Source organism: Natator depressus, chromosome 6 (assembly GCF_965152275.1).
Source record: "Natator depressus isolate rNatDep1 chromosome 6, rNatDep2.hap1, whole genome shotgun sequence".
NCBI classification, from domain to species: Eukaryota; Metazoa; Chordata; order Testudines; family Cheloniidae; genus Natator; species Natator depressus.
In genome coordinates, this window is record NC_134239.1 from 5,005,612 (window position 1) to 5,017,407 (window position 11,796).

The following is an 11,796-nucleotide window of genomic DNA, read 5'->3' on the forward strand; positions in this document are numbered from 1 at the left end:
GCTAGCCTGCTGCAAACCCAGACCCAGGTCTGAACCATGTCCCCTAACAGCTGTTGGTTTTCCTGGAAGCAGCTTAAGAAATGTTCCTGTCTTTAACACTCAGATGCTCAACTCCCAATGGGGCACTTAACTTGCACATTCCTTACTCCAGAAGCTGACCAAATGCTCTACTAGGCTACTTAAAATCAAGCAAGTACAGAGCCAATATTCATAACTCCAACTACAAAAATGATAGATACATACAAATAGAAGGAATATATCCAGTAGATCTTAACCTTTGTAGAGATATGTCACATGGCCTATGTAGCATAAAACATATTCCAGTTACGTCATAGTTACACACATAAGCATATTTCTATAAAGCATTATGGGGTTGTAACGTCACACCCTCCTCCTGAACATACTGCCAGAGACTTGGACACTGTCCATGGCAGAGGCAGTACATGTAAAATCCCTGGTGGTTTCTGGTCACAACCCCTTTTAGTACCTTTAAACCTTAGGAGGTCTTTCATAGGTGTTCTAGCAAGGTTTGGGGTTCCTGGTCCCCAGATGCCTGAAAACAAGTTGGGGTGTAGTATTGCTAACAGAATGCAGACAGCAGTATCTGTTAAAGTGGTGTTGTCTTGGCATTTAGCCTTGAGGCGGTGTGCCTCAGTTTCCCCTTCCAGACAGCAGCGTAGGCCTGTTATGCTTTTGCTGTGGTGCCAAGCTTCCAACCTGTTTACAGGTATAAGCTGGAAAGCAACATGCTTGTGGGACTGTCTTGCCACCATCCCTAGCATGAACAAAAGTGTTTTTTTTTTCCACAAAGCAGGTGTGTCCCACATGTTTAAAGGATTTACCACTAGCATGAGCTCCTTTGTCTTGACCCAGAGATGAAGTAGCAAAAGACACAAGATTAACAGGAAATCTTCAGCGGACAGGCTTTGTTCACACAATTTAGCTTGTTTAGTGTCTATTGCATTTCCCAATGCCTTTGTGTACCCTGGTAGGGGCTCTGATGCAGATTCTCCTGCCTCTTTGGAGAAGGCTTTTAATTCAGGCCTGTGTTTGAGGCTTTGGCAAGGAAGGGGCATTGCAACCATGCCTGCCCTCGGCCACTCCCTCTTGTGAAGCTTCCCAAGTGCAGAGTTTTTCTCCCACCAGCCTTGAAGAGAGAGTTTTATTTTTAATAAGGGTAACAGGAATAACATTCTTTAATGGAGTGCTTTGGATCGGTAAGATCCCCTCATTTACCCCACTTTCTGCTCCCAACAGGTCAGCTGGGTGGGTGCTCCCCTCCAGGAGATCTGACCCTCAGTCTTTCCTTAAAACCTGATTCACAAGAGAGGGGTCTGGCATTTTAAATGCAGATTTTTCACCCTCCTCTGGGGGTTTCGATAACTTATAACCATTCAGTTTAAGAGCATGCATGTGCTCACTGCTCGGTTGTGTAGAAGCCCCCTTTACAAATCCTGTGTGGAAAAAGGCAACAGCCCGGCTCTGAGAAGCAGCAGTTTATGTGTTACCTGCTGCCTGTTCCCACTCAGCAAAGGACATTTATTTCTCAGGTGCTCAGTGGACTCACAATCCGAGCACCTCTTGGGCTCCTCTGCGCGTACAGGAGACTTGGGACGAGTAACAGGGGGATGGGGAAGTGAACACCCCACCTCCTCTTTTCTTGATGTAAAACTGTGATTCTGCTTCCCCCAACGCTGGGTCCCTCTGCCCCTGGTTTCTGTTTAACTGCAGCTTGCGACAGCTCAAAAGTGTCTGCAACCTCAGCCAATCCACTCACTGCATCCACCTTTTTGTCCCACAAATACTGTTTTACATCATCACTGCACATATTCAGGACTTGTTCCTGAGTAACCAAATCACACATTTCCTCCAAGCTTGTAATGCCTTTTCCCCTCACCCACTTATGTAACAAATCTCGCATTTCATTTACATAAGCCACATTACTCAATCCAGATCCTCGCTTAAGACTCCTGAATTTAATCCTGTAGGTTTCAGGTGTAATCTTAAACTGTTTCTGTCATAAATATAAAGGGAAGGGTAAACCCCTTTAAAATCCCTCCTGGCCAGAGAAAACAAATCTTCTCACCTGTGAAGGGTTAAGAAGCTAAAGGTAACCTTGCTGGCACCTGACCAAAATGACCAATGAGGAGACAAGATACTTTCAAAAGCTGGGAGGAGGGGGAAAAACAAAGGGTCTGTGTCTGTCCGGGTGATGCTTTTGCCGAGGACAGAGCAGGAATGGAGTCTTAGAATTTAGTAAGTAATCTAGCTAGATATGTGTTCGATTATGATTTCTTGAAATGACTGAGAAAATAACTGTGCTGAATAGAATGAATATTCCTGTCTGTGTGTCTTTTTTGTAACTTAAGGTTTTGCCTAGAGAGATTCTCTATGTTTTTCAATCTAATTACCCTGTTAGGTATTTACCATCCTGATTTTACAGAGGTGATTCTTTTTACTGTTTCTTCTATTAAAATGTTTCTTTTCAAGAACTGAATGCTTTTTTTTCATTGCCCTAAGATCCAAGGGTTTGGGTCTGTGGTCACCTATGCAAATTGGTGAGGAATTTTACCAAACCTTCCCCAGGAAGTGGGGTGCAAGGGTTGGGAGGATTTTGGGGGGGAAAGATGTGTCCAAACTATGTTTTCTCAGGAACCCAGATAAAGTTTGGTGGTGGCAGTGGGAGTCCAGGGGCAAAGGGTAAAATAGTTTGTACCTTGGGGAAGTTTTAACCTAAAATGGTAAAAGTAAGCTTCGGAGGTTTTCATGCAGGTCCCCACATCTGTACCCTAGAGTTCAGAGTGGGGAAGGAACCTTGACAGTTTCAAAACCAGTTCCTTAAATTTACCATAGTTTGAAGCATCATCAATACGCATCTTATTGAATACGTTGAGAGGTCTTCCCGTCAATTTTGCTACCAATGTGGTAATTTTTGATTGTCAGGAATTGTATGGAGGGTGCACAGTCTCTCAAAGGTGAGGAGATATTGAGCAGTGTCACTGGATTCATCATACCACTGACAAAGTCATTTCCATTTGTGTATTTCTGGGGAAGTGGGGCAGCTCCTGGAGGGTTTTGTCTCTTCCGCTCCACCACAGCCAGTTCATGCTTCTGGGCCTCAATCTGGGCCTGTATTTCTCTGTCTCTTAACTCCAGGGCTCATTGTAAGTGGCTGCCTCAGCTTCCATGGCCCTTCTGTGTGCAGTTGCCTCAGCTTCTTTGATCTTCAATTGAAACTCCTGGTCCTTTGCCTTCTCTTCTGTTTCCAGACTGGCCAGCTCTAGTTCAGCAGCTGCCTCACTGGTTGTCATTTTCCTGCTTTTTTTCAGCTGGACCACACCCCTCTGCAGTTCACTGAAACTGAAATTCACTCAGATCAGGGGCTTCTTGGTTAACAGAGACTTTACCAGTGTCTAGTGTTCAGCCTTTCTGGGCAGTCTGCAACTTCTGCAGTTTTAGCTTCTTTTGATCTTCACTCTTACTTATTTTGCTTATTTTTCTGTCCCTATTTCCCTTACCCGAAATAAGCAATCAGACAGTAACAAACCAGGAACCACTTTGTCTGTTCTCCTGCCACCACACCCAAAACTCACTTAAAATCACTACCAATGTCTCAAAGCAGTCAGCTGTGCACAGACCCTGCTCAGCTACGCCACTGTGACAGGTTGGGTTACAGAGACCCTCTTTGGGACTGCCACCCGATGTGCTGACACTGCCTCTGAGCCTGTTTTCCTGGCTAGCCTAAGCTTCAGTACCTTGCCTTCAGTACCTTGCCTTGTTTGAGCCACACACGCTTGCCAGCTGCAAACACAGATCCAAGTCTGAACCACTTCCCCCACAAGGTGCAGGCTTAACTGAAACAGCTGAAAAAGTGCTCCTGACTCCAGCAGTCAGATACCCAGCTCACATTGGAGTCCAAAACCCCCAAATAAATCCATTTTACCCCGTATAAAGCTTATATGCGGTAAACTCATAAATTGTTCGCCCTCTATAAAACGGATAGAGAGAGATGCACAGCTCTATGCCCCCGACCAGGTATTAATACATACCCTGAGGTATTTAATAAGTAAAAAGTGTTTTTATTAGATACAAAAAGTAGGATTTAAGTGGTTCCAAGTAAAAACAGACAGAACAAAGTAAATTACCAAACAAAATAAAATAAAACACGCAAGTCTCAGCTTCATACAGGAAAAAAACAAATGCAGGTAAAGCTCACCCTCAGATATGTTCCAATAAGCCTCTTTTACAGACTAGACTTCATCCTAGTCTGCGTCCAGCAATCACTCACACCCCTGTAGTTACTGTCCTTTAGTCCAGTTTCTTTCAGGCATCTCCTTGGGGATAAAGCCAATATTCATAACTTTGAGTACAAAAATGATACATGCATCCAAATGGGATGAATATATCCTGTAGATCATAAGCTTTGCAGAGATATGTTACGTGGCATATCTAGCATAAAACATATTCCACTTTTGTCATATTTACAACCATAAGCATATTTCCATAAACAATTACGGGGTGCAACGTCACACTCTCTTTCATGGACTATAAGTTATAGGAACTAAATAAAATTAACACAAGAATTGGGAGGGAGCTGGCCTACTCGGAGATACTTTATTGCAGCATCTGCAGAGATCTTCAAAAAGAAAAGGAGTACTTGTGGCAACTTAGAGACTAAGAAATTTATTTGAGGATAAGCTTTTGTGAGCTACAGCTCACTTCATTGGATGCTGTAGCTCACGAAAGCTTATGGTCAAATAAATTTGTTAGTCTCTAAGGTGCCACAAGTACTCCTTTTCTTTTTGCGCATACAGACTAACATGACTGGTACTCTGAAACCTGCAGAGATCTTGAGTGTTAACCACCAGTTTGGGGAATATCCTCCTTTTTGCAGCCTGCCCTGACCTTGGCATTTTCAGTGAGGACTTCCCCAGGCACCTCCGGGTCACAGGAGGCAGAGAAGGCAGGTGGAGGATTTATGAGCATGACTCCTAGAGGAAGTAGGGGCATAGTGTTTCCTGAGCACAGACCTGGAGTGAAAGAGTTGGGAGTTTCTGAATACAGAGATTGTTGGTTGTTTCTACTGGTGTTCAGGGCAGCAGGACTTTGCATACATTCTTTGTAACCCCTCCCCCACAGATTATAGCAAAGAATATCAGTGACTTGGATTATCAATTTTTCCCCCTAATGCAATCAACACTGCAATGCCTCACAGGTTGGCACCACTTAGGAGAAGGGGGCACCGACATGCCCCAGAGCACTGATAATACCAGCCAAGCCTCCACACCTGTGGGGGATAATTTCTCCTACCGCAGTAAAGAAGGGAAGAGACATCACTGGGTCTGCCATGGATCTCCTTGGGGGGAGGTGATGATCACAATCTCCTTGTCCATCTGCAGGCATGGATCAGTGCATGAGCCCATCCTGATGGTGACCTCACCCTTTTCTGTCAATCAAACACGACTGTCAGTCAGTACCACACCTTTGGTGTTATTGGGATATTTTCTAGGTGGTGGCTTTGATATACCAGGGTCCAACCCAGACTAATCAGGAGCTATGTCACACCTGTCTGCAACCTTGCAATGACTTGGTGAATAGTCTTCTACCTGGGCCACTCACAAACCACCATCTAGCATGCAAATCACACTCTGAGCATGTGTGTGTAACTGCAGCATGGCCAGGAATAGTTGGGTTACACTCAGGCTCTCACCACCATTGGTTTTTCTGCAGGGTGACCCCAACACACTCCCCAGTCTTACATTTTGGGAGGAAATCAATGTCCTGTGCTCCCCAGTCCTCTCCTGGACAATAAAAGTTACGTTATCCATTATTTCTTAATCAGCACGAATATGCATACAACTCTCAGACATTTGTATTGAAACACAATGGATTAGATAAAACAATAAAACAAAGTTAATTGAACACAAAGATGGATTTTAAGTGAGTGCAAATGAGAAGGCATAGAAGACAGACATGGTTACAAGAAAAATAAAGCTAGAATGGAACTTGTGCCTAAGTTAACAAATGATGTGAAATTCAAAGCAAATATTTCCTCATCACATGCTCTCAGCACTCTTACTGACCTAATTTCTTAGGTCAGGACACACCCCCTGCCCAATGGCTGCTTCCTTTATCCCTTCAGATGCAGTGAATCAATGGGCTGAGAGAGAGAGAGAGAGCAAGTGATTCCTTGGGATGTCTGCCCATTCTTTTTATAGTCCTCTGTGTAGAAGGATGTTCCCTGCTGCTTTTTCCTCACCTTTTTGGGCTTCCTTTGTTTCCCTTCCTGCTTGATGACTCTGGTTACTGTTTAGATACAAAATTAAGCAGAGCACACATTTCTTTGTTTGAGACAGACCAGTTTGCAAGCCTCAGTTTGGAACATGTATTAATAACAAGATACAGTGTCATCTTATAACTTCACATACATTATCAAAATTGTATTAATATTAAGATGAGAGAATGACTATATCTGTTGACTCATAGATTTATTTAGCATCTTACAGCTGAGCTCTGTGTGCAGATAATATGCATGCAAGAGGGACAGTTTTGTGAACTGCAGAAGTCCATAGCATGCTGTGGTCTCCTGAGCTCCTCTGGTCATCATGTGGTCTCCATCAAGAGAAAGGAGTGAACCTATCTTTCCTACTTTGGGGAGTAACCTAGCAAGGGAAGGACATAGGATACCTTGGATGATTCTCACTCTATAAATAGAAATATTAGAAATAGCATGAGCTCAAATAAATTGGTTAGTCTCTAAGGTGCCACAAGTACTCCTTTTCTTTTTGCGAATACAGACTAACACGGCTGTTACTCTGAACTCTATAAATAGCTAGATAATCTGGAGTACTCTTACATGTCTTGCAGATTTTACATTCCACCTATTGGGGCCAGGACAATGAGGTGATTCTGAAACCAGGAATGACTGAAAAGATATCAGCAACAGCTGGGAACAATTGGTACGTTTCATCTGTATCTGACTTTCTGTTACTTTGATTCCAAATTTGTTGCTGAGGCCATTTGAAAATTTTTCTTGAGAAGTTTTTTGTATGGCAAATTGGATTTTCCATTCAACTATTTTTTCTATGAAATAATCTTTTTCCTTGGAAATTATAAGATTTCCATCAACATAAAAAACTCTCCTCCTCCATAAACCATGGCTGTGGGACTCAGGTGATGTTCCAGGGCAGTTCAGCAAGAGGAGAGACCATCATGCATCATGGGGGATATAATCCAGACTAGGAGCCTGGCCATGGAAGAGATTGGTGGTGCGCGGTATCTGAGGCACCCCTGTGGTATTTCAGAGTGACCAAATTTAAGTTTTTAGCAAAAAGATTTTGGTCTCCACAAAAAACAAAAACAACAACAGAAAAACAATTTGTGGATCAGCTCTACACAGTACCTGGCTTGCACTGAAAACAGCAGTATAAAATATACCCCTAACCTCATACTCTATAACTCTGGTAGAAATTACATCATTGAGTAACACAGTAGAAAGAGGAGGTCAAATTAATCACCAGGGCACCAATTAACTGAGGGTAGCTTCGGTTCACTGAACGTATTAATCGGTGTTGTGTCTCTCTGAGCTCAGGTATTCCCAGTTGCTTCAGGAATCATGTCCCATAGATCACATATCTCAGTATAAAATTTCCCGAATGCTCCCAACTGGCAGTTTCTGTCATTGGAGAAACGCCACCACATCTCTCTCTCTCTTCTCAGCAGGTAGGTGCTATCGTCCTGAATTACAGTCACACGCACACACTCAGACACCATGGGGATCAGCAGGTATAAAATTGAAGACGTCCGGCACTTAAAGCCTTAGTCACAGCTCTTACCCTTTTGGCTGAAGGAGCGACCTCCTTGGTTGGAAAAAATAGACAATTACCTAGTCACTGAAGGCAGGGCTTCCCATTATGTCTGTGGGTTTTCGTACAGTCTCAAGTAAATGCCCAAAAGCTTAATTAGCGCAGTGAGCAGCTTTACCCCAAACCGACATGCCAAGCCACAGAGCTCCCCTTTCCCAAAGAGGGTAGAAAGAGTGACACTCCTTTACTCTCACCCCTTCTTTTGAGAAGGAATCATCTCTTCAGACTGATTCTCTCACAGCAGAGTCACAAATCACTGTTTTCTGTTTGGATTAGTGAACAGGAGGGTTTGTGTGGGGGGCATGATTAACCTGCATGTCATTGTATTTGCACAGTGCCTGCATTTTATGGAACACCTGGAATGACCAGCTGTGAACACCTGGCTCTGTGGACTAAGCCCTTCCCTGAGCGGGTACTGATGTCCATTAAGAAACTGATCTCCATTTATCTTCACTTACACCATTACAGAGAGGGGACAGGTTTTCCGCACCATCCACCTGCTCACATCTCTGTAGCAACCTGATCTCTGTTCAGAGGTGATGGAAGAGGGAAATCACTCGGAGGTGACTGAGTTCATTCTCTCAGGACTGACAGATCGTCCGGAGCTGCAGGTTCCCCTGTTTATAGCATTCCTACTGATTTATGGTATCACCCTGCTGGGGAATGGGGGGATGATCTTGTTAATTACAATTGATCCCCGACTCCACACCCCCATGTACTTTTTCCTCGGTAATTTGTCTTTTTGTGACCTCTGCATTTCCTCGATAATTTTCCCTAAGATTCAGATGAATTTCTTAGCCGACAGGAAAAGCATTTCTTACACTGCCTGCACTGTGCAAATGTATCTCTCTATCGTTTTTGGAGATGTTGAGTGCCTCTTGCTGGCTGTGATGGCGTATGACCGTTATGTGGCCATCTGTAACCCACTGCTCTATACGGTTACCTTGTCCAGGCAGCTCTGTAAACAGCTGGTGGCTGGGGCGTACGCTGTGGGGGTGGTGGATTCAATATTAAACACGTGTTTTACATTTCGGCTGTCATTCTGCAGCTCCAACATCATCAATCATTTCTTCTGTGACATCCCCCCACTGCTGGCGCTCTCCTGTTCTGACACCCGCATCAATCAGATTATGATGTTTGTTTTAATGTCCTGCATTACAGTGATCAGCTTAGTGACTGTCCTCCTCTCCTATGTGTATATCACCTCCACCATCCTGCAGATCAGCTCTGCCAAGGGCCGACACAAAGCCTTCTCCACCTGCACTTTCCACTTGACCGCTGTGGTCCTGTTTTATGGCACTCTCCTCTTCATGTATTTACGTCCCACCTCCAGCTATTCCATGGATACAGACAAAGTGGCCTCAGTGTTTTACATGCTGGTGATCCCCATGTTGAACCCCCTCATCTACAGCCTGAGGAACACGGAGGTGAAGGACGCCCTGAGGAAAGCAATGAATAAACTGCTAACCAATTCTTGAATCTGTTTCATTCAGTACTGGTTTAGTGGTGGGGAGTGGAATCAGGTGAATTTAATTCCCATTCCATTAGAAAATAATTTCGGAGAGCCCATGGTAGTTTTGTTCATTATTATATGGTTATTATTATTAATTTGTTTGTATTCCAAAAAGGTCTGCAGGCCCAAACTGAAATCAGTGGACAAAACATGGGAAGCATCACAGGAAATGCAGGAAACCCAAGTGCATAGTGTGCCGGGTTCGGTCACAGAGACCCTCATTGGAACTGTCACCTCATGTGCTGAAATGACCTCTGAGCCCATTTTCCCTTCCAGCCTGGGCCTTCAGAACCCTGCCTTGTTGCGCCAGACACACGAGCCAGCTGCAACACAGAGCTAGGCTCTGGGTGATGCCCCCAAAGCTGCAGATCTAGACTGAAACCAGCTCAGCAGGACACCTGTCTCCAGTACACAGACAACCAGCTCCCAATGGGATCTAAACCCCAAATAAATCTGCTTTACTCTTTATAAAGCTTGTACAGGATAAAATGATAAATGCTTGCCCTCTATATCACTGCAAGGGAGATATGTACAGCTGTTTGTCCCCCCACCCCGTAACAATTACTTACACTAAGTTTATAAATAAACCAAAGTGATTTTATTAAGTATAAAAAGTAGGATTTAAGTGTTTTTAAGTAATAAGAGACAGAACAAAGCAAAATAAAACAAAACACTCAAGGCTCAGCTTAATACACTCAGAAATCAGCTACAAATGTTCCAGTTTTTCTGAGGATTGAGGACCGTTGCCTGCATGCAGTGACAGGTTTGAATAAGCCAGATGAACACCATTTCCTCCCTATCATCCTTCTTTATTAATTTATTCAAATCCACCACAAATGCTATATATCACTAGACATTTATTTATTGCCATAACTCATTTCATTTCCTTCTTTCAGTCCTTCTGGGAGCAACCTTAATATTTTATAATAAAGTTACAGGTCAATAAACACTCGTCTTTCTCATGTTCTGTCCCACTTTCTAGAAGAATGAAAAAGCTGTGGAATGAGGTGCAGCCAGTTAAAATGGATCTCAGCATCTGCTCTGCTGCTGAGATAACGTCCTTGGCTTTCCCTGAGGTGCTGTTTCCGTACATGGAATGTTGGTTCCATTCACCGAACAGGGTGTGGGAAAAAAGGATCTGTGACCTAAAGCTGAAAACAATCGTATCCCATTTCAAGACCCATCATCTTTCTGGGCTCATGGATCTTGACCGCCTCCCTGGATTGGAACTGGTGATGCAAAGGGGAAAGGCACCTTGTCTCAGCCTCAAAACCTTCCGCCATTCCCTTTCCCCAAAACTGTCTTCCTTAAAATTCTTACACTTTATCCCCCACCCACATTGCTCAGCAATTATCTCACTGCTTCAATTCTGCATCTCATCAGAGTGAGGAGAGAGACTTTTTTAAATGTGATATCACTGTGAAGGTGGTACTGACCTGTGGGGCAATTTAAGTGATTTGTCCACTTTGTGACCGAGCAGAAGAATGAACCCAGGTCTGCTGAGTCCGAGTCCAGCAGACCATCTGTCCTCCATGGATCAGAGAGAGATGGATGAAATTATTCCTTTCCTATACAAAAGAATCTGCTATCCTGTGACCCTAAATCTTTAAATAAATACACATCAGGTCAAATTTAACACCCCAAACCAAAACTCATGCATGTCCCATTATAAGAACATAAGAACATTAAGAATGGCCAAACTGAGTCAGACCAAAGGTCCATCCAGCCCAGTATCCTGTCTACCAACAGTGGCCAATGCCAGGTGCCCCAGAGGGAGTGAACCTAACAGGTAATGATCAAGTGATCACTCTCCTGCCATCTATCTCCACCCTCTGACAAACAGAGGCTAGCGACACCATTCCTTACCCATCCTGGCTAATAGCCATTAATGGACTTAACCTCCATGAATTTATCCAGTTCTCTTTTAAACCCTGTTATAATCCTAGCCTTCACAACCTCCTCAGGCAAGGAGTTCCACAGGTTGATTGTGTGCTGTGCAAAGAAGAACTTCCTTTTATTTCTTTTAAACCTGCTGCCCATTAATTTCATTTGGTGGCCCCTAGTTCTTATGTTATGGGAACAAGTAAATAACTTTTCCTTATTCACTTTCTCCACACCACTCATGAATTTATATACCTCTATCATATCCCCCCTTAGTCTCCTCTTTTCCGAGCTGAAAAGTCCTAGCCCCTTTAATCTATCCTCATATGGGACCTGTTCAAAACCCCTTATCATTTTAGTTGCCCTTCTTTTAACATTTTCTAATACCAGTGTATCTTTTTTGAGATGAGGAGACCACATAGGTACACAGTATTCAAGATGTGGGCATACAATGGATTTATATAAGTGCAAAAAGATATTCTCCATCTTATTCTCTATCCCTTTTTAATGATTCCTAACATCCTGTTTGCTTTTTTG

General features: G+C 43.5%; 1 protein-coding gene across 1 annotated transcript; it reads left to right on the forward strand.

The window, feature by feature from the left end:
• The first annotated feature begins 8,404 nt into the window (after positions 1 to 8,404).
• LOC141989867 (olfactory receptor-like protein OLF2) lies at positions 8,405 to 9,343 on the forward strand. The gene has a single exon (XM_074956789.1). It carries the CDS (start codon positions 8,405 to 8,407, stop codon positions 9,341 to 9,343), a length of 939 nt encoding a protein of 312 aa, XP_074812890.1.
• Positions 9,344 to 11,796: the final 2,453 nt, after the last annotated feature.

Excerpts from the sequence above, each read along its gene's own strand:
- LOC141989867 (XM_074956789.1), top strand. The coding sequence starts at position 8,405 with ATGGAAGAGGGAAATCACTCGGAGGTGACTGAGTTCATTCTCTCAGGA.